Below are 22,998 nucleotides of genomic sequence, written 5' to 3'. Positions count from 1 at the left end.
GGTTCTGCACATAACGTTTACCTCTTAGCCCGGTGCTAAATCAGCGTAAGGAGTGCGCCAGGCAGGAAGGAGGTGGTGAACGTTACCTGTTGGAAAACCCTGATGTGGAGCTGAGTGTAACTCCACATTCCTGTCTTTTAAGACGCACCCTCTCTGAATTCCTTCTCCTATTCCCAGTGAGCACAGTCAAGCATCCAGAAATCCTTGCAGAGCCTCTCCATGTTCCATGTTGATTTAACCCTTCCTGCAGAGCATTTACGGTGTTGTTCTCTCTCTGCTTTATCCCTTTTGCCTTAGGAGATGAAGTGATCACCCTGAACATGATCAAGAGTGCCCCGGTGGGCCCCGTGGCTGGAGGCATCATGGGCTGCATCATGGTGCTGGTGCTGGCCGTGTACGCGTACCGGCACCAGATCCACCGCCGCAGCCACCAGCACATGTCCCCGCTGGCCGCGCAGGGTGAGCTCAGCTCAGGGGCTGAACAACAGGGTGGGGATGAAAAAACCCAACAAAACCCAAAGAAAAAGCAATCCCAAAGCTCTCCCCTCGGTTTTGTGGCAGCGCTTCCCCGGTTTTATTCCGGTTTGGAGCTGTGGGGAGCCGGGCCTGGCGCAGGGGCTGTGTCTTGCTGCCCTCTCCTGGGTACAGCCAGAGCTGCTGCTGCCCAGGGAGCCTGCCCAGACCCAGAGGGAGATAAACTAAGCTTTGCCAGAGCTCAGCCACTAATCCCAGCTTTCTGCAGCTCGGCCCAGCAGATCCATCATGTGTTTATTTTGTGCAGCTGCTGGGAGTGACACACTTTTCACCCCCTTTGGGTTTGGGATGTGGCTTTTTTCACTTGTGTTTCCTGGTTCTGGTCCATGTGATGTTCATGGAATGTCTGTGCACAGAGGGATGAAACCACTGAAGCCTGAGAGGCAAAACTGTGCTGGGAGAAGGGATACTGGTAGAAAGATAAAGATCCAGAGGTGAGAACACCTCCCTGGAAGTGTTCCAGGCCAGGTTGGAGCAACCTGGGATAGTGGAAGGTGTCCCTGCCCATGGCAAGGGTGGAACAAGATGGGCTTTAAGGCCCTCTCCAACCCCAATTAATTAATTCTGTGAATTTAAGTGTGATCAGAGCTAATTACCTCTATATTTGATCATCCCCCAGCTCTGTTTTAAATCAGTTCCTTCAGAACTTTAAATTGAGTCCCTTTCAGGGAGAGGTGGGATGAGGCATTTTCCTGGTATCCCAGCTCCAAACATGTTGGAAGAAGAGCAGCCCTAGCTCAGACCAGTAAGACAAAGTGCTTCCACTCTGTTACTGGGGTGACAGCTGGCAGTAAGGTGATGCAGAACTTCTCTCACCAGCTGTGTTTTTCTGTTTGTAACGCTGCGTAGAAATGTCAGTGCGTATGTCCAACCTGGAAAACGATAGGGACGAGAGGGATGATGACAGCCATGAAGACAGAGGAATCAGTAAGTACCAAACCACTGTGCTGTGAAAAACTCTGAGATTAAATCAGCCATTTGGTTTTTAATACCCTAGATTTGAATATATGTAATATATATATATATAATATATATATATAGGAGGCCCTGTTCTGATCAGCTGTAGAAAATGACAGAGCAATGTTTTAGTTCAAACATTCAGTGCACCTTCAGTCTCATGCTGAAAAATGATATTTTTCACTTTTAAAAGATAATTCTCCATTAGATGTGGAGGAGTTTTGTCCCTCACAACCCCTGTCATGAGCACTTCCAGAAATAGCTCTGATCAGCTTAAAAATGGCCACTGGGACAGCACAGGGTATGGAAAACTCTTCCCCTTGTTCAGCCTTGGAAAGCAGAAGCCAAGGCTGGCAAGTATGGTCAGCAAACATGGCAGTAAATCTTCTTTGCATGGATTTGGGATGCCTTTAGTTCTTTGCCATCCAATAAAAATGGCACTTTGCATGATCCTGGTGTGCTGTAGGTTGAGCTGGTGCACCCAGACTCCAGGGGAGTTCCAGAGTCAGACCAGGTCCCTGGGCCCTCACTAATATAGTACTCAAGATTTCAAGCTGTATCAGCACTCAGAGATGGAGAAAAAGCATATCTGAGCTTCATGGCTTGCATCTACTGCTTCCCCACGTCCCTTTTTGTTCCCTTCGGAGTCAGCTTGCAGTGCTGCCGTGGGATCCTCGGCACTGGCACAGCTCTGCTCCTCCTCTGTGGCTGGGCAGTGCCCTTTGAAGCAGAGGTGTTGGCTGAGCTGCAGGAGGCTGCTCCTGCTGCCGTGGGGTCAGTGAGGCGCTGCTCTGAGGTTGGTTTTGTGTCTCGCAGTCAGCAACACGCGGTTCATCGCGGCGGTGATCGAGCGGCACGCGCACAGCCCCGAGCGCCGGCGCCGCTACTGGGGCCGCTCCGGCACCGAGAGCGACCACGGTGAGTCCTGGGCCCTGCGGTCCCTGTGAGGACTGGGGGACTCGTTTTCCTACAGGAATCTGGCTCCTTGTAGATAAGGTGGCCAGAACTAAAGCCAAACAAAAAGCTTTGGCCCTTCTTGCTTTGCTGTTGGATAGTTCTGACTTGATTTGTTCTGAGGGGAGACCTCGCTGGGGGCCTCAACATCATCCCAAGGGGCAGCGCTGATCTCTGCTCCCTGTGACAGGGACAGCATCCGGGGAATGGCTGCAGCTGGGGAGGGGTGGGCTGGAGACCAGGAAAAGGTTCTTCCCCCAGAGAATACTGGAGTGACAGGGGAATGGCTTCACACTGAAAGGGAGTAGGATAGATTAAATATTAGAAAGAAATTCTCTGTGAGGGTGGGGAGGCCCTGGCACAGGGTGCCCAGAGCAGCTGTGGCTGCCCCTGGATCCCTGGCAGTGCCCAAGGCCAGGCTGGACATTGGGGCTTGGAGCACCCTGGGACAGTGGAAGGTGTCCCTGCCTATGGCAGGAGTGGAATGGGATCATCTTTAATGTCCCTTCCAACCCAAGCCATTGTGGGATTCTGTGATCTTCCAGCACCTTTAAGCAAATGCTGGTCACCATTAGGCTCAGGGGGTTGGGATGTGTCTCCCCTACCCTGAGACTAAATCTCCTTAAATCTGGAAAGCTGCTAGGAGGGTGTAATGCTGTTGACTCATGAGGAGGCTTAATTTATTAGGAAATGAAGAGGAGGAGGGCTAGACAAGGCAGTCTGCAAGCTGTTAGCTCTACAAGGCCGGGGACCTTACAGCAGACCTGGCCCAGCACTAAGGCACTGGTTGCACTAATGGAATTGGGACAGGAAACACAAAGGCCAAACCCTTGGAATGTGGATGAACAGATGTCTCCTAGACAATCTTGCTCTAGGAGGAATTACCCTGGATTTGGGGTGAGATTACCTGTGCTGAGGCAGATTTGCCAGATTAATGCTCCCTCTGCTCCTTTTCTTGCAGTCCCAGCAAATCCTTCCCATCTTTTAGTCATCCTGGGTTAGCAGGGGAGATGTCTACCTCCATCTGGAATGTGCACTGCTATTTTTAGTTTCTGTAATTCCATCTTCTTCAAAGGGCTGCCCAGGCTTCTTCCCCAATTCCTCCGTGCCAGCTCCAAGCCATGACTCAGAGCATGGGAAATGGGAGGCAGCTCTGGGGACTCAGCTGCTATTTTTACCACCCTCCTTTTAGGTGTCTCCAGCTGAAAACCTGACCGAGATGCTCAGGAGCACCAGTGCTTCCTCAGCCTTTAGGCCTTGTTTTTTGAGAAGGATTTATTTTCCAATTAAAGCAAGATCTTTTTCCTTTTACATTTCATTTGGTTTGGCATTTAGAATGCTGAGGTGGAGTTGTTTGCCCTGCAGCCTGGTCTGAGTGGGAACAGCTGGTTTGGATAAATCCAAACGTCCCAGGAACCGGAGCACCTGCTTCCAAGGCAAGGGACAAAACATCTCCAAGGGATCTGTTAGGAGATGGATTCCTTGCTGGAAAGCAAGGGCTGCTAGCTGGCTTCCCAGTGACACCATTTCTGTAGGATATCCCAGGGAACGTGATGTCTCATCACTCCTGATCTGGATTTTAACTCCTCAGACTCCAGTAGCAGATATTTCAGCCAAAAGAGAGCCTTGAGCTAATTGCTCCATGTGTGAGCTCAGCTGGAAGTGTCAGTACCCTCTGGTAAATGGAGCTGCTGTGTGAAACCCTTCCCAGGTGTGTCCCATGGATTTTGTTAACTGTGGGAAGCTCACCAGCATTAAATACACATGCTTGGGTTTTGCAAACAGGTGACAAGTGCCCTCATCCTTTGAAAAATAAAATACAGCATGATGATTGTGAAGAAATTTTGCTGCTTCTAGATGCAATAACTGGGAATCCTTCCCAGAAAGATGTAGGTGGTAGGAATAGAGGTACCAGAAGTGGATCCCACCTATTTACTGTCTAAAAATCCAGGTTTATATCTTAACAGATTTTTTGGGGGTGGTATTCTTCATGTTTTGGTTTGAAATCAGTGCCAGCAATTCCGTTGTTACAAACTGTTGAACACGTGGATGTTGTTACTCCTTGGGGAGGCACAAACCACAGGTCCCCAGGGGTGGTGGCAGGGAAAAGGATCCGTTACGGATGTCCAGGAGAGGATGAGTTTGTTGGGTTTTTACTCTGTTAATTAAAGAAAATTGTTCTACACTCTCTCGAAGCACCCTGTGTGTGATTCCATGAAGGGTGCCCAGCCAGCCCTGGGAATTCTGAGCATCCAGCCTCACTGCTGCTGTTTATTCCCCAGGCTACAGCACCATGAGCCCTCAGGAGGACAGCGAGAACCCCCCATGCAATAACGACCCGCTCTCGGCCGGCGTGGACGTGGGCACCCACGACGAGGACCTGGAGCTGGACACGCCGCCGCAGACGGCCGCGCTGCTGAGCCACAAGTTCCACCACTACCGGCTGCACCACCCCACCCTGCACCACAGCCACCACCTGCAGGCTGCTGTCACCGTGCACACCGTGGATGCTGAGTGCTGAGGACAGCACAGCCACCACCTGGGCACTGCTGGCACTGAGGACAGCACAGCCACCACCTGCAGGCTGTGGCACTGAGGACACCACAGCCACCACCTGCAGGCTGCTGGCACTGAGTGCTGAGGACACCACAGCCACCACCTGGGCACTGCTGGTACTGAGGACAGCACAGCCATCACCTGCAGGCCTCTGTCACCATGCACACTGTGGATGCTGAGTGCTGAGGACATCACGGCCACCATCTGCAGGTTGTGGCATTGAGGACACCACAGCCACCACTCTGGAGCAACGGGGACTATGCTGCTCCCCAGGGACAACCTCACGGGCTTCCCCACCAAACTGAGGCATCAGAGCTTTGCATTTTTACAGATGTAAGGTTGGCTCTGGCCTGGAAACGTGCTTGATGAATGGACCTGCCAAAACATGGAGACAGATGGAGCAGAAGGCACGTTAGACCTCCAGGAACAGGGATGGGAGTTTATCCAGCAGCTGGAGTTTGGAGCCCTGTTGTGCTGAGCCAAGAGGAGGGAGAGAGCATAAAGAGCCAGAGATGATTTGGTTTCCTTAACTGGAAGAGCAGGAATCTGCAGCTGGAGAGTCCAGAAGTGCCAGCCAGAGCAGGGGAAGGCTGCTGGCTTCTCTGCAGGTGGAAAGCTCCCTGCTCCCACAATGCTGTGCGGGACCTGGGACAATGCATCTCAAGATTTTTAAGTAAAGGATTATTTTTCTACTATTTATTGAACTTGAAACTTTGGGGGGAGGGAGGGGAGAAAACCTGTTAGCAATTCTCAACGAGTACCACGTGCGTTCTGTGCTGGGAAGTGGTTCTTCCTGGGAAAACAGCTGTTCCTTAGGAGCTGAGCTTCATCCAGTGCCCCACTCTGCAAAGGGAAAATGAAGAAGCCCTCTCTGCCTCGGTGTTTACATTAGGATTGCTTTCTTTTCCACCTTGTTTCCTGTAAATATTACAGCCTGATTTCTATTCCAGTATTGTCTTCCTATTTGCAGAGGAGAAATCCTGTACTCTGTTACTAAAATTCTGCCCAGAAGCCTCTCCATCTTCATCTCTTCGCTCATCCTTAAAGGATTCCTGTGTGGAAGTAATAAAGAATTTCTTTAGCATTAGTGACCAGATAATCCCAGATGGAATCTGTGCCATTCTTCTGTCTCCTTAGACCACAAGTAGGGATAAACCAGTGTTTTGTAAAACTTGGGTTACTGTGGAAGAAACCTTGAAACCATAATGAGAAGCTGCTGCTGTTTGTCTGGAATTTTAACCTTGCTTGATAACTCAAACAAAGATTAATCAATGTCTACAATGCAAGGCATCATAATTATCAATTAGTTTTAAATCACAGTGTTGTATTTTAGATTCACATTTTGTGATTACAATGGTATCAAGCCGTTCTTGCACTGTGCATATGATAAACATCCATTTAGATGTAGGGTTTTTTTTAAAAAAAATCACTTGTTTTAATTAATATGGTACTTAATACTGTATTATGTAAAAAATTGGTTCTTAAACAGTACAGTAAAATAACTATATGTGTGATACCAGGATACCCCTTTATACTATGTATAAAATTCAAATCTCTAGTGAAATAAACTGTATATAAGTATAGATCTGTGGGGAAGTGGCTGCACTGAAAAGATTCTGCCTCAGTTTGCTTCTCTGGCTGAACAGGACTGAAAATTCACTCCAGTTCCTACAGTTTTATCAACAGCCTTGAGAGATGTAAACTTAAATGTAAATGACAGTATTGATAGAAGTTCTAAGGCCTTTTTTTAGCTTGTTGGTCATTATTTGGGAAATGACATTTCTGGAAGTGGTCAACCACTGCTTGGAGTCACCAAATCCAGTAATTTCAGGGTTTTATTCTCCTGATCCTCTCCTGAAACCTCAGTGGCTCTGGACTTGCTGTTGTGCTGTGTTTGAGCAGGATTAGGTGGAGGCTTTTTGCTGACCAGGCACTGCAGGAATCCACTGAGCCTCTGCTTTGTGCTCTCCGAGCTCTGCAGCTGATGCCCTGGGTATCAGCCTTGATTCATTTCCAGTTTGGAATCCAAAGTTGTGCTGGTGCTTGGATACCCTGGGACAAACCATTTTTGATAAAATGTATCAGAAATATCACTAATAACCACATACATTGGAAAATGTCATCATGTTGATTACTTGAGCTACAATGTTATTTCAGGGGAGAGGTTTTTTGGTGGTTCTTCACCTTCCATGCCAGCAGAAGGTGCTTGCAGGGTTCTGTTGCAGCTCTGCCAGGAGCACAGCAGCTTCCAGAACCTTGGAACAGCTCTTGGAAGTCCCAGCAATCAAACCCTTTTTGCTTTTGCCTTAAAAGCTTTTCAAGAGCTTCTCCTCGCTGCTGCTTCATCATTTTTTTTCTGGGACGTACAAACTGTTCTTGATTTGAGGGGTCAGGATAGCCCTGCTTAACTTGAAGTGATGGCAAGAGCCCGAGCACTTGCTGGTAAAAAGTAATTACAGAAAAAACCCTCTGATTTGCAGGTGTGCCAAATCCCAGCTTCCAGCACTGACACTGACCTTGTCCCAGCAGGAATAAATGGGATGCTGGGAAAGATAACACTGCTGATAATGGATGTGATTGGGGTTTTTAAGGAGCTGCATGAGAGCTCTTCATTTTTACTGCCTGTGTCCTGCCATGGCCTTCCCTCCCCATCATCATTTTACTGTGTTGACTGAGCAGCAAGATCATAAAAGGAGCAGTTATACCCTGGATCCTCCTTCCCTAAACTGATAAGACTTTATGGCCATTAATTTTCCTCTTCTTTCATTTTTGCATCATAGTTGTAGTAATTTCCTGCAGGTTTTCTTTCGTTCTCCCAACAAAAAAAGGGTTGTTTGAAAATGAAAATGAGCATTGCCTTTAGTTTGTGTTCAGTAATGTTAAATTGACTCGATGCTTGGAGTATTTGGGATCTGCCAAGTGTATGGATTTTTCCTATATCCAAGGAACCGTGGAGAAGCGTTTCTATGGGCAGAATATATTGATTGAAAATGCATTAAGATTATTTTTAAAAATTCATTTATGCTATTGCCTGGCTAAAAAGTGTGATTTGCAAAGACAAGCCTGGTACAATTTGCCCATGAACATTTTTATAAGGCCACTTCAGCCATGAAATATTATCTTTATCCTTGCCCTTGGCAAGGGCAGAGAGGATGGATGGGAATTCAGGAGACGTTCACATACAGCAGGACTTGTGACTATAACTGGGCAAAGGGAGATCTCTCAAAGGCTTTATTCTGTGAAGTGACCCAGAAATGGGCAAGGGGACAGAAAGTGGATTTGTCAGAGGAAAAACTCTGGGAGTAAGCTGGCAGCAAATATGGAAAAGGGAATAAAAAATAGGATGCAAAAGTCCTGGATCTGAGAGAGTGCAGGTAATCCAAAAGGCTGTTAGTGAGTTCCAAGATTAATTTGTAGCGTTCCAGCTCTTGGCTGCCCATTTCAGTTGTTTGTAAAAGAGATTCCCAGCTATGGCTGGGATTTTCAAAGGAGCCTGCACTGGGCTGTCAGTGATGTTTGGAATATTAATTCCTGCAGCAGTCAACTCGGGAACCATTGGATTGTTCTGCTGTACAAACCCCCCTGTGCCAGGGAGCCTAAGTGGGAAAAAGGAACTTCAGTGCTATGGAATATTTCATACTCCTGACTGGCAGCCCTGGGGCTGACGAGAGGTGATGATTTTGTGCTTTGTGCTCTGAGCTGAGCACGGAAGGACCTTGGCCCAGAAGGACCAGCGTTCCTGGAGCCAAGGCTGCAGTGGAATTTGGACACTCCAGTCCAAGAGTGAAGTTCTCCAAGCCCTGCCTCGTTAGTGAGGTGCCAGACACAGCTGGGGTGAGTGCCAGCCCTTGCTCAGAAGAACTGCTGGTTCCTCCTCGGGAGAAGGTCCCATGGGATCGTCGATATCCCCTTGGAACAGCAACGCTGTGAGCAGAGGAGCGGGAATGTGATGGCAGAGGCAGAACATGTCTTGGATCTGCAGGTTTTCTTCAGCTCACACAGAGGCCTCTTCTAAATCCTGTGGAAAAAAATGATCCCTGGGCTGGTTTCCATGCTGGGAGCAGTGGCTGGGGCTGCCCTGGGAAGGAGCAATCCTGGTTTGCTCTTGTTTGTTGGTTTTGGAGCTGGCACTGGCAAATCCACCGGTTCAGCACTGCCTGAGCAAGTGCCCTCTGCTGGGATTGCCTCTCCTGGGACAACAGCAGGGACAGCAGGGAAGGGAATCTCTTGGCCAAAAGCACAGGGCAGAAAGGAATCTTTCCACCCCACCTTCACCTGGCACTGGAACAACTCCATGGATAAAGGGAACAGCCTCCCAAACTGCCAAGTCAGCATTTTTCACAGGCATTTTGCAGGGAAAATGTTCAGGAAGGTGTTGGCAGCCAAGGTCCTGACAAAACTGGTGGCTTTCCTTAAATCCAGTCGATCTATCAGACTGCCAGGGATTTCCACTTCAGCCAACACTGATGGATTCTTCCAGTTTTAAAACCCTTCCACTGCACTTGGAGGTAATGAAGTTAGGCAGACACCCCAAGATGGGCTGGCACCAGCAACAGGAAACTGGGAATGCAGTCAGAGAGTTTAATATCCTTCTTTTCACTTCTCCAACATTCTGACACTTCCATAAAGTTGCTCCCAATATCCATTCTCTTGGTATAATGTATGCAAATCACATGCAAGATTAAAGGTTGAGTAACATGATCTAATGGCTGCAAAATAATAGTAACAAACTCCTTAATAATGGGTTTATTTCTATTGCAGCTGGACCAAGTTCTCCATAAACAAAGCAAAAAACCTCAGCCAAGAAACCTGGAAAACAGGAAGGGGATGGATTTTTTTCACTCTCCATGAACAAGGAGAAGTCAGGCACAGCATGTTGGGTGACAGTTCCTATGGAAACCTCTTTATAACTGAATGGCAGAACATTTGAAAGCCTCATAAACTTCTTGGGAATGTTTCTCTTGCCTTCCCTCCTTTAGGCCACTTTTCCATATTGAACAAGTTTTTTCCATGTGTAACAAGTTACAGCGTTTTTAAGAACAAAATATTGTGGGGGTGTTGGAAATTCCAGCCTCTGCTGGCAGGGAGAAATCATGGACTGGTTTATCTTATCCAAACAAATTGCTGGTCCCATGCCTGCACCCTCCCAGAACATCCCAGCTCCTCAGTTATTCCCAGCAGATTTCCTCCTGGTTTATAATTAGTGGGATCCAAGGAGCAGTAATGGAGATGTATGGATTTACCCTATGGAATGCTTTTATACCCAGCATTATGATTTCCCTATTTTTTGGTGGGAAATGATTTTATAATTCCCTGTGAATTATCACTATCAGTTTCCACATCCTAGAAAATTGGTCTTTTTAGGGAATCTTGAGACAGAATGATTTGGAATTCCCATTTGCAGCACATTCATGGGCTGGCCAATAAAAATACTCTTGGTAGGAATGTGGGGCTGGATCTGCTTTTGCCAGGAATCCAAGGAACATTTGGATGTTTTTTAATACTAAAATTGCCAAAATGCACTTGGTGCCAATAAGTAATGACTAAATTTGAAGCTGAATGGGGAAAACTAAAGCCTGTGTGGGAAGAATGGTGATTTAAAGCAGGGAGGGCATTGATTCAGGAGGTGTTGCAGAGGTTCCCCTGTGAATATCTGGGCCATTTATTGAGGAGAATTGTAGTTGCTTGATCTTATTTCCCTTTGTTCTCAGTTATTATTCAAGAACTTGGCTTTGCTTTGTGGTGTTTTAATATTTACTCCTTTTTTTTTTACTGCTTTTAAACACAACCACACAGATCTAATGATGCATGGGGCAACAAAGGTTTTAAATTCTACTGCAGAGACCACAGGTCCCAAAATAGCCCATTACAGCACAGCCCAGTAACGATTTCCTTGGAGGAGTTACTCACTGTGGAAGTTATAGCTCTGAACTCTCCCACCTTTTTGCTATTTATCTGCAGGCCACTGAGTTAAAGAGTGGAACCAAGGAGAAGCTGCTAACCAGGCTGATCCTGAGATAATCCATCATTCCTAAACTCAGGAGCAGGGTTACAGCAAATTCACAGCCAGCAGGTTCCACTTAAAATGTTTGGCGAAGAGTTTTTGTGCCTGGGTGGAAGAACAGGAGTAAAGAAACATCCCAGGTTTGGGCATGTCATGGAATGGTGCATGGAGAATGCCAAAAGTATAGGAATTTGTAGGAAAAAACAGGATAAAGGAACTCCTTTTGGCACCTGTGGTGTATTTTGGATGCAATGTGTATTTGTGAGGTGATCATCACCAAACTAATTATTGGTGTTGAAAACTAAATCTGCATCTTTTGGATTCAAAACCTCAGTGTCTTAATGAAACAAAAGGAGCAGCTGGAGCAGGAACAGTGAGAGCAGCAGGGACAAAAGGGAATGGTACTGTTTATGTGTTGACATAGAGTGGTGATGGGAATCCGTGATTTTGTGGAATATGCAGCAGCTGATGGGTTCCACACCCCCCCTGCAGGAAGCATTTGTTTAATTTCTCTTTCATTAAGCAATCACTTACCTAAAGAGCTCACAGATACATTCCCAATGTCTCAAATACCTGGGAATATCAGGTGGGTCTTGCATCCAGCAGATGCTCTCAGTTCTTGGCTTTCATTTTATCTGCACAGACCCGAACTTGTTTGTACTTTTGAATGTAGAATCACAGGAAATCCCAGAATCCTGGACTGGTTTGGGTTGGAAGGGACTTTTGACACCCTCCACCCTCCCAGCCTGGACAATTACACCTGACTGCACCTGTAATTCCAAAAGAATGTTTGTGACACAATTCTAATTCACACTCATTCCATAAAAATTATAAAATATATATGGCTGGTATGACTTCAAAGCTGCAGAAGCACAGGGAAATTAATCTTTTTAGGAGAGCTGCAAATGCAACTGCTGTGGTTGGGTACATTACTCTTTAATTAGCAAGGAGTTCAGTGAACTAAATTAAATTAGTACAAGGTGGTTTATCAGTGTAGCAGCATCAGGGCAGCAGCACAACTGAAGTTCCACTTGAGGTTACACTGGACTGTTCTATTATTTTTCTATTATTTTTTTAATAATGCTTTTTGCTTTTGCAGGAATATTGAAACCCAGTGAAAGTGTTTTAGAAAACTGGAGAATGCTTAGATCAAAGCATAAACGTGGAGGGGTTTGGTTTGGAAGCTCCAGAAAAGGAGTCTGGGTAAAGTCATACAAATATTTCATGGAGAAAGATGGACTGCACTCAACAGGAGGAAATTCCTTAAGGAAATACCTTTATGCCTTGCCTCAGCATCCTCTTCCTCCTAGGACAGCTCTTTTTTTGGGAGACTGTTAGCACCTGGACATGAACACTGAGGGGGGAAAAGATGAACACTTTGACCTACAAAATACAATCTTTTAAATATCTATCCCTAACCAAGAAAAAACTTCCTATTTCTCTGATATTTTATATTTTCTCTGAATATATTCCTATTTTCTGGAGCTTCTCTGGAACTATTTACTGCAGGAATTTTGTTTGTGCCATTAATATCAAACTGCTCCTTTCTGAACTAATTCTTTCAGCAGTGCACTTTAAATTTAAATGACTTAAATTCAGGACACCTGCAGCCCATCAGAAAAGACCCAAAAAAGGCAATTTTTGAGGAGGTAAGGGCAGTAGGTAGGATTAATGAGCAGTGGTTACAGGTGAAGTAGTGTCCACCTTCAGACTGGAAAATTAATGGTAAAGTTAATTACTCTGCTTGAATTCCTTCATGAGCATCACTAAATTTTATGATGTTTGAGCAGATCCATAATTTCATCTGTAATTGCTTAATCTGGTGATTATTTTTGAGGAGATGTTATGTGTTTCAGTATTCCTAGGAGAAAAGTGTTCCTTTTTCATGATCCCAGAATAATTTACGTCCCATAATTGATGAACCCTTCACACCTCTCATTTCCAATTATTTTATTTATTAAAAATAGTGCAAATATTGAAAAAGGAGGAACATTACCTCTTTGAGAAAACATTAGGGAAAAGGAAGCCCTTGAACAGAAGCTTGTCAGCTGTCAATTTTTAAAATAATAAATGACAAAGTACTTTGATTATTGTAGTTTTAAAATTAATTTTAGAAGTAATGAAAGTCCAAGATACTTTGTACTCTTAACTTGTTTTAGTTTGGGCTAAAGCAATTTCTGAAATCATTTATTTGGTGGAGTTTTTTAATCTGTAACTGATAATTAAAAAGGCACCTTAAACCTAGTCAAGAATTATCCATCAGAATTAGATTTTCCTGATAAGAATTTAATCACATACACCCAGTTTAACTCCAAGCGTTCTTCCAATTTCCTTTTAAAGATTATTATGTTTCACGTCTGGGTTTTCTTTTGCCTGTTCTTTGTGGTTGGCCTTGTGTCTAAAAATGGCTACAAATATTTAAATTATTCTTCACTCATTTATAGCAATGATGACAACGTTAAGAGCTAAATTTACTGTGTTGTAAATGACATTGCAAGGAGCTATGCTAGAGGAGAAATGGATTTTCCGAGAGGACAACCTATTTTATTTTTTAAAGTGGGTGCTGACTAACGGAGTGAAATGTTTTTATGGACAGAGGCTTCATGGAAGTGGAAATGTATTTTATATTGATTCCCTGGAATATTGTCCTTCTGTTGTGAGGTTGGGCTCTTTTTTATGGCAGGTCACAGCCCTGTGCCCATCCCCCATGTCACCAGTGCAGCACCCAGGTGCTGTTTTACCTATTTTCATGGATTTTGATTAGTTTGCCACATTTCTGATGAGGAATAAAATTAGGACAAGATCATCCTGGGGCATTGTGCCTGCTGACCTCCAGTGGAGTTCTTGGGTCCACTTGGGGCTAAAGTTGGACTTGATCTCAGAGGTCTTTTCCAGCCTAATTCAATCTGTGGAATTTGCTTTATTTTGTTGCTGTTCTGTATTTCGGTCTCTCCGGGTGGATCTGTATCCAGGGAAGGTGGCAATGATGGGGATTTGGGGAATGATTCCTGCTGCGGGAGGTGACCCTCTCCCAGTGAGGGAGAGGGACCGTGCCCTGGCCATGGTCTCCGTCAGGGTGGATCCTGGGGCAATTCCCCTCACAACAGAGCCACAGCTCTCCTCCAGAGCACTCAAATCCTTCCCAAAAATCTCTCTGGAGATGCATTACTGTGGGGATGAAGTGAGAAGGGCTTGAGAGTGCTCGTGGACAACAAGCTGTCCCTGAGCCAGAACAGTGTCCTGGGGGACAAGAGGCCAACGGGATCTTCAGAAGAGCATTCCCAGCAGGGCAGGGAGGGATCCTGCCCCTGTGCCCAGCCCTGGGGGCACCTCTGGGGTGCCGTGCCCAGCTCTGGCTCCTCAGCCCAGCAGGGCCAGGGAGCTCCTGGAGCGGGGCCGGCGGAGGCTGCGCAGCTGAGGAAGGGCCTGGAGCATCCCCGTGCCCGGGACAGGCTGAGGGAGCCGGGGCTGCTCAGCCTCGAGAGGAGCCCCAGCTGAGAGGGGCCCTCAGCCCTGGCTGTCCCTGGCTGCAGGGAGGGCTCAGGGCAGGGCCCGGGCTCTGCTCCGGGGCCCGGCAGCGGCCCCAGAGCCACGGGCAGGGCCTGAGCCCAGGAATTGCCCTGCACAGGAGGCAGAACTTCTTCAACGTGCGGGTGATAGATTGTCCAGGGAGGGTGTAGTCTCCTCACCAGGGATATCCCAGCCCCGTCTGGACCCATGTGCTCTGGGATGACCCTGCAGGAGCAGAGACCTTGGACCAGATGCCCCTCTGTGGTCCCTTCCAACCTAGCCCGTTTTGTGAAATTGCCGCTGCGTTCCCGTTCATCCCACACACCCCCTGGAGCTCCGTTACGAGCAGCGCCGAGCCTGCTCCGCTGCCCCCCATCCCTCCGGGGGCCGGGGTCTGGCGGCCGCGAGGGGCCGGGCCCGGGGGCTCCCTCAGGCTGCCCCCGGGCGGGGCAGGGCGGGGGCGGCCCCAGCGTCGCGCTCCCCCCGCGGTCCCCGGCGCGCTGCAAGATGGCGGCGGGAGCCGAGCGCGGCGCGGCGCTGCCCGCGGAGCCGCCGCCGCTGAGCGCCGAGGAGGTGGCGAGGCGGCTGGCGAGCACCCGCCGCGAGCTGGGCAACCGCCGCAAGATCCTGCTGCGGAACCTGCCGGCCGAGAGCAGCAGCCAGGTAGGGCCGCCAGCGCTGCCCGCAGCCGCCCGGCGGCGTGGCGCGCTCCCGCCCGCGCCTCAGGCAGGGGCCGGCGGTGGGGAGGGAGGCGCGGGGCAGCCCCGGGTCCCCCGCGGGGCTCGGCGGCCGCGGGGCGCTGCCTTCCCCCAAGCGCTGCCCCGCACGGCATCGGTTGCGTGGGGCGGCTTTGTTACCTGCGGAGAGCGGCTCCGGCTCGCCCGTCCGCGCCCTCACCGGGGGCCACGCTGGGCTGGCCGGGCACCACTCGCCGCGGGGAGCCGGGGTCGCGGCCCGGGGCGTGAGGGAGCTTGGCGGGGGCTCGGTGTGGGTGAACGGGTAACGGGAGCGCCGCCGGCGAGGCGGCACCTGTGTGCGCACAGGTAGGGCACTGCAGCACAGCCGCTTTCGGTGCGAAATCGGAGCTAAAAAGCTTCCAGACTGGCTTTTCTTTTATTGTGAGGTGAGCCAGACGTAGCGAGGGAAAGCGGTTTTCCGCAGTCTGACGGTGGTTTAGGAAAATTCCGCTCAAATTGCTGCTCTTGGTAGGAGATGATCGCTGAACTCTTCAACCGAGTACTGTGAGTCAGATGCTGAGGTGATTTAGCTGCACAGTCACTTTACCAGCTCCAAACACACAACTTGATGCACAAGTATATTAAAAAAAAAAAAAAAGTGACTGCGGCTTTTGTTCTGCTCTGCTCCTCGTCTGCCTCCCCCCTCTGTAAAGCACAGGTGGTTTTACTACCTGCGGGTAAGAGCAGCACGTGCAGACTCTCAGTTTCTGCATAACTCCGGCAGAAAAAGGGACTATTCATTTTGGAGAGGCTCTTTCAGCGCTCGCTGTAATCCGACCCGCAGCACCCAGCTGGCCGCCGCACTTCTGGCTGTTTTGTTCTCGCATACGCCGTGCCTCGCGGTGTGTCTGGCCCTGCCCTAGTGGGGTCGGGGATGGTTAAAAGTTTAGAGATGACAGCTTTGTTAAGGTGCTTTAGGCACCTCTATTTATAGGAGCCTGATGAGCTGATCAATAGCAAACTCACAGCTTGGTGAACGCTGCTAATCTTCGGCGTCTCTTCATGAAGTGACGGTGTTGACAGAGAGGGCTTTGCTGGTGTGTCGCCAGATGCTTGCTGTGGATGGCCAGGACAGGAGCACTCCCTGGCACTCCAGTTGTGTCCCTTGATCCCACTGCAGGTCCTCCATGAATTCCCAGGTGGGAATTCACCTGTATGGAGCCTGTCGAGTTTGGCGTTGCTTGCTCAGCCGGAGTGTGCTACAGGGAAATACCAACATTAAGGTCAAATTCGGCAGCCATGGAGTTTTCTGGAAGTTTGCCTTTTTGTTTGATGGCTTAAAGGCAGCACTTAGATGCCTTTTTTTTATATGTCAGGTTCTAATGTTGCCCTGTATACCATGTACAGATCCTGAAATGCACAAGTTGTCATTTTAGTTTTTAACGTTGTTGAGCTACTGGTGTTGGTAATAAAGGCAGAAGAATTGTGCTATAGAAAGTTTCTGTCCTGGAGCAGTTTTGGAAAGAAGTGTGTTTGTGGTCAGGCATGTTAAATCTTACCTGTGTATTTGGCTGTTATATATTTCCAAAATTACTGTGGAATTTAACATTTCTTGTTGCTAGTTAACACCCGTGGCAAACACGGGTCTGTCTTCTGTTTTCTCCTTGAAGTAATGGGTGAGCCAAGTAAAATCAGATAAACTATTTCTGACCTGGCCAGTTTATTCTCTGTCAAGAGGGAGATGAACATCACTGAAATGCAGCCAAGTCTCCCAGAATAGGTTTTCATAAATGTAACTGTTCATCTCTGAGCGTTGGGGTGTTGGCTTTGCTGCCATTTGTTGTTAAGTGAAGAGTGAGGCCAAGATTTACCAAAATAGTTTTGAAGTGAAAAACGACTGTTCTGCTGATAGAGAGAGTTTGGTGGAGATACTCAGTTTTGTCAGAAAAGTAAGAAAAAACCTTTTTTTTAATATGAAGTTATATAACAAATATAATTCCTCTGCCAGTTGTAGCTACATATTAACTTTATTACTGTACTTGTAATCTTCGATTACCTTTGGAGCCCCACCTGTGTTAAATTAAAAAAATAAATTACTCTCGAGGCCACAGAAGAAATGTCTCTTAGCCATGAGGTTTCTGAACCAGAAACAGGTTTGCAGTCTTAGAAACCAAACAGAGCTCAACCTACAAATAGAAACCTGCAGGGTCGATGTTTTTTCAGGCAATTCTCTCACTACAGCCATGGAGAAAGGGGTTTTTGTGGCAGATCTGTGGTAAACATCTTTACATCTTCACTGTTCTTGAAGGCAGAGTCTCCATTTGCTGCTCAGTTGGCAAGTTGATCATTGTTGAACTCTTCCAGAGTTGCCAGGTAATTCCCCAAATTCATCCTCATGGGATTCCTCCAACACAGTATCAAATGTGTGGTGTGATAATGACCTAGAAATGGCCATGGGCTATTGCTGACCTCTCCAAATCTTCAGATCTTTGACATCTGTAGCAGTGACTGTGTCTTAAAAAGCAGAATTCAGTGCTGAGAGTGGAGCAGGCTGTGTGGAGGGTCACAAGAGGCTTCCCTGTTTCTCCATGGAGCTTCTCCGGGATGCGTGCTCAGAGCAGTGATCCACTCTCCTCCTGCAGCCTTGCCAGATCACACTCCTCCAGTTCCAGTTCTTCTTGCAGGAGTGGGGAAGTGCTGTGTGCTCTTAGCAGAGCAGTCATTTTGTGGCTTCATTAGGGCAGGGCAGTGATATGGGATATTCTGCAGTAAGATTGTCCCCTTGGTGTCAGTCCTTTTGAAGAATATCAGATAGCGAGTCTGTTCTTGTTAGCATGAATGGCCTCTGATGTGGTGTTGTGGTAAGACTGATGTTTGGAGGAAGAATCTTTGCCAAGAGACTTAAAAGTGAGCGTGGTTGTAGTGATGCCTTTTATTGTAATCAGTGCTTGGCAATGGATCAGGGATCTCATGGCTGGAGGTCTCTTGCATTGCCTTGTTATGTGTGCATCTCCCTGAGCCACCAGCCCTGATCAATCATCCATTCCAGCACAAGGAACATGGTCCCATGGGATGCTGTAAGAGCAGAAATTGCAACCAGAAGGGCCTTGGAACTATCCTAAAACTGCTCCCAGTGCTCTGGAGGCAGGAGGACTGCTCTGAGCAGAGGGAGGGAAGGAAATAACACCTTCCTCTCTCCTTTTCTGATAAAGAGATGCCGGGAACTTCGGGATGAGCAGAATGGAAGTGAAGTTGTACCTCACTAAAAAGGAGTTTGTATTGGTTTTACCCCAGTCAGCAAATAAGCACCACACAGCCACTTTTTCATTTCTTCACTGCTCTGGTGCTGAGGAGAATCAGGGGAAAAGTAAAGCTTGGGAGTTAAGAATAGTTTAATTATTGAAGCAAAATAAAACATTTCTAAAATTAATATAAGACTAATAATACTAATATTAATTGTAATAAAAAGGAGCAAGAGAGGAATTAAACCCAAGAGGAACAAGTGATGCCCAGCAGAGTTGCTCAGCACCCACTGACTGATGCCAGCTGCTCCCAGTTTATATACTGACATTCTGTGGTGTGGAATATCCCTTTGGCTGTCCTGGCTCTGCTCCCTCCTGGCATTCCATGCACCTGTGCATGGGAAACTGGAGAGTCTTTGGCTCAGAGTAAGCTCTGCTTAGCAACAACTGAAACATCCTCCTGTTATGAACATTAGTCTCATCCTAAAGTCAAACCACAGCACTGAACCAGTAAGAACAAAATTAATTCTGTCCCATCCCAAACCAGGACATTGGTGTCAACTTCTGTTTCTTTTGGATTTTTTCTGTAATTACCCCAATGGATTACAATAATTGATTTTGGTTTCCCCCAATTTATTGTTTTTTCACTGTTAGTGGCTCCATATTTATGGCTGATGAACTTCCATAGGGGCAGTGGCTCATCACTGGGACACAATCAGCAGACTCTGATATGGGATACCAGTTCCTATCCCATGGGGTTCCTGCTGGGAAGATTAGACCTTGGGTTATTTATCTTTTTTGCTCATCATTACTGAGATTTGTAGCCGAATCTCCAGTGTTCTGTGCCAAGATCAGCTGCCCAGCGAGGGCTGTTGGCTTTTTGCTTCCCCTCTGTACAGATAAGATAAGATGCTGTGGGAGATGCACTCGCTCCCAACCATTTTAGGGTTGATTATCCCTAAATGCCACCACGTTACAGTTCTACAGAACAAATCCGATGGAGGGGACGCTCTGCTTTAATGTAGGGCACTCAGCAAAGTAGGGCTGGTTAATTATTTTAACACCCCGTGGTTCTCCTGAGGCGTGCAGAATCCAGAGAACAGTGAAACACTGAGGTGTTGGTACAAAACTGGTACAGTGCACCTGGGATAGGGATTCATTTGCTGGTCTGGGACCTGGTGGACCCATTCAGTTCTTTTCACTGGTGTCTGTTCCTGATCAAAAGCCAAATCACTGCTTAGCATGGTGCTGCTCTGGTGGGGTTGTAGCATTTCTTTCCCTTTCTCCCTGGATTAGCCAGAGTTTTTCCTTGTTCCTTTTTGATGGAGAGCCTTTAATGAGGTGTGATGATTTGAGGGAGTGTTCTCTCCAATCTGTTGGATGCCAGACCTTTAAGTAGAAGGGCCTTTGTGTTTTCATTACTCCTCTGTCACACTGCCTGAACATGAAAGGCACATTGTGGAGAGGGAGCAGCTCTCGTGCCTTAAGATGTACATTTAACATTTTTCTTTATTACTTTTCTTTTGCTTTGAGCTCTTGCTCTCTCAAGTTACCTCTTTCTATGTCTTTTCCCTCTTTTATTTAGCTCTCACACTGCCCAGTATGCCCAGGATGATGGAATTAATTTCCAGTCCCATAGAGATCCTCTTACCAACACTCTCAAAAGTCTCTGGAAGATCAGAGGAAAAGGTTTTCCATTTCATTGAAAAACTCCTGTTTTGCTGTCATCACTTGTTCTTACATTACTTCCCTAAAGATCTTTGAAGGCTATGATCTTAAAAAAGTGAGAATCAGTTCTCAAACACAAAGGTTTGCCCCAAAAGCAGTTTATGGCCTGGAATAACAGGCTTGAATCCATTTCAGGTTTCCTAGTTTGGGCTGTGGAAATGAAGAGGGAATGTGCTGAGCAGGAGCCTTGGGACACACCTCAGTGCTCGCTGTTCCTGGGCAGGTCAGCATCTGCCACATCTCCCACTTGATCCTCCACCTTTGCTCCTCTGAGAACTTCCTTTATCCCAGCACTGAAAACCACTTGGAAATTGTGAAGGAAGAGGTGTGGTGAGCTCAGTCTTTGCCTGAAATGTTGCTTCTTAGGAGCACAGGGGGATTTATCCAGCAGTTGATGAAATTTTGAGGCCCTCCTACGTCTGTGGTCAGGAGATGGTTAAAATTGCACTTTGCATCAGTCCTTTTGGGTTTTCTCTTAACCCTCTTGTTGCTGCTTAGTGCTCCACTTGTTCTCTGACAGAGCCTCTGGGTTTTCCCCTTAGTTACATTCTATTACTTTAAACTGTGTCAATATCCTCTTGTTTACTACTTATTATTTATGTAATATGTGCAGTGAAATCCATGTGTCATGTCATGAACTCAAGTATTTAGCAGCCTAAAATTTGAATTAAATGAACACCACATTATATCATTTGTAGATGTGAAGCTTTTTTTCTGAGTTCTCTTTTTCCTGCCCTGCCTGCACAACTGGAAACAAAGCCTTTTTCAGCTGTGAGATGATTTAAAACGTCTTGGTTAGCCAAGTAACTACTTTAAACTTAATTGATTCCCATTTCCAGAATATGCATGTGAAGTTCAGGCCTTCAGCTGCTCAGTGAGAGCCAAGTTATAGACCAGGCTTGGAGAGTGTTTATATTGGAAACTTCCCTAAAACTCACTGCAGAAATCTGGCTGGGCACCCTTAGAATTGTTAAATATTTTGTTGCCAGAATAGCACAATTACTGCATCTAATATGAAGTCTTGTTTTACATCTAGAGAGAGAAAAGTGCTTGGGTTTGGTGTGCTGTAGGCTCTATGTACATTATTGTATATATTTTATGTATTGTTCCAGGTGAGCACTGAGAATTTCTTGGATATTTTTTCCCTTGCACTGAGATCCTGGGTAGGAAAAGCTGCATTTATTAGAAATAAACCACTGAGCTTTACTAATTTGATAAACAGGGCAGATGTCCCTGTGAATGGCTCCCTTTCTCATTTATGTTTCAAACAATGCAGGTACTAAACACAAAGATTCTTTCTAAGGAATTCTTTCTGACTCGGAGGTGCAAGTCTCAAATGGGTAATAAGTGCTGAAAACTCAGGTTGCCTGTTTTTCTACCCAGGACAAGACAGGACAGGGCAAGAACTGAGGTATTTCAAGACCGCATTTACAGTAGTAAACAATCCAATTTTTAAAGGAAAAAGAATGATTTCTCTTAAACTCCCTTTATTACATTTGATGTTGCTTTTTTTGCTAATTTCCATGTATGACTGATTATTTCTTAGTTACAATTTTAATTTTTATTGATGATAAGATTATCTGCTTTTAAGGGTTGAAGGGGCTGTAGAGTAGCTAAGGATTGTTGGTTATATTTTTGTTCCAAGATAAAAAAATCCTGGAATGATTTGGGTTGGAAGGGACCGGAAAGCTTAAGAACTGCTGAACATTTTTGTTGTCAAAACACAATTTGTCCAGTGTGGGCCTTCAGCGTGTTGGTAGATGTTGCTGTTGTTTAGACTTAGTAGGATACAGTTAAATGAGGATTACTGTGGTAGTTGTCAGCCAGGTTTTGTAGTTTAGCAGATTAATTCCTTTATTAAAGGGGAAAAAGCCCTTTAGGAGGAGCAGTTTTGTCACCGGAATGTTGGATGCGGATATCGGAGCATGGACAAGGGGGTGGCACCTGGGCTGGCCGCCGCTGCTCAGGTGTGGTGCCACACTGAGTTTACTACTCCTGCTTTGCTACACCTCAGAGTTAAGGGCAGTGCTCGGGGTTTGCTCCCTGCCTGCCGGGCTGGAGGTGCGGGAGCTCCGTGGAGCAGAGCCGGGAGAACGCCGGGACTGGGAACGAGCGGCGGCTGTTTGTTTCTGCCGTTCTCAGGGAAACATCCCTCTGCTTACATTCCTTGCAAGTTAAGAGGGTCGCAGCAGAGGATATACCTGACTTGGCTGACCCCCTTCTTCTCCCAGAGTAAACATTCCCTCCTGGCCCGATCCTGGGGACCTGCTTGGACCACAGGGATCAGTGCTGAGTCGTTCCCGTTGCTGTTGCTGACACTTCTGCCCTGAGCTGTGGGGAGTAGGAACTGGAAACAGCATCACAATGGGAGCACTGTTCCCCCTTTTATACCAGACCTGAGTGCTGGGAGATGTTGGAGATGAAGTTTAGAGAAGTGCCTGAGTTAAAGCTGGCTTAGCAAGCAGAGAAATCTCAGTGTTAACACGCAGACATTTCCAGCTGTTTAATTGAAGGAGTACACATTTTCCTAGAGTTGGCAGGGTGTGTTTTATCTTTGTAAATCCTCACAAATGGTGTTTATGTGAGAAATGCTTTCACTGAAACACTGCACAACCCCAGTTCCACAGGTGAAGGTCTCAGCCCTGCCAAGAGCCCAGGAGAGCACAAGAACCAGAACCTTCCTGGCAGAGCCCTTTGCACAAACCTGGCAGTGTTTGCAACCACCTGTGGAAGCTGGTGTTAAAATCTTTACCAGAATTTCTGTGCTTAAATTAAGCTTTCATTTTAAATCTCCCTTATGTGTTCATCATATTTTACATCATTATCCCCCAAAGAG

At 46.9% G+C, this 22,998-nt stretch overlaps 2 protein-coding genes across 8 annotated transcripts in view; both read left to right on the top strand.

Moving 5' to 3' along the window:
* The window catches only part of CACHD1 (cache domain containing 1), an 89,473-nt gene extending 82,889 nt beyond the window's left edge, over positions 1 to 6,584 (top strand). For both annotated transcript variants that reach the window (XM_039555662.1, XM_010408727.4), the window contains exons 24-27: positions 298 to 459; positions 1,384 to 1,461; positions 2,308 to 2,409; positions 4,728 to 6,584. In XM_039555662.1, coding sequence (XP_039411596.1) covers positions 298 to 459; positions 1,384 to 1,461; positions 2,308 to 2,409; positions 4,728 to 4,966 — 581 coding nt within the window. In that variant the 3' untranslated portion in view covers positions 4,967 to 6,584. The remainder of the gene's footprint in view (positions 1 to 297; positions 460 to 1,383; positions 1,462 to 2,307; positions 2,410 to 4,727) is intronic.
* Positions 6,585 to 6,739: 155 nt separating this feature from the next.
* Positions 6,740 to 22,998, top strand: part of RAVER2 (ribonucleoprotein, PTB binding 2) — a 36,457-nt gene continuing 20,198 nt past the window's right edge. For all 6 annotated transcript variants that reach the window (XM_019291518.3, XM_010408734.4, XM_019291517.3 and 3 more), the window contains exon 1: positions 6,740 to 9,509. In XM_019291518.3, coding sequence (XP_019147063.1) covers positions 9,468 to 9,509 — 42 coding nt within the window. In that variant the 5' untranslated portion in view covers positions 6,740 to 9,467. The remainder of the gene's footprint in view (positions 9,510 to 22,998) is intronic.

This window comes from Corvus cornix, chromosome 8 (genome assembly GCF_000738735.6).
Source record: "Corvus cornix cornix isolate S_Up_H32 chromosome 8, ASM73873v5, whole genome shotgun sequence".
NCBI classification, from domain to species: domain Eukaryota; kingdom Metazoa; phylum Chordata; class Aves; order Passeriformes; family Corvidae; genus Corvus; species Corvus cornix.
This window is presented reverse-complemented; position numbering and strand designations above follow the sequence as displayed.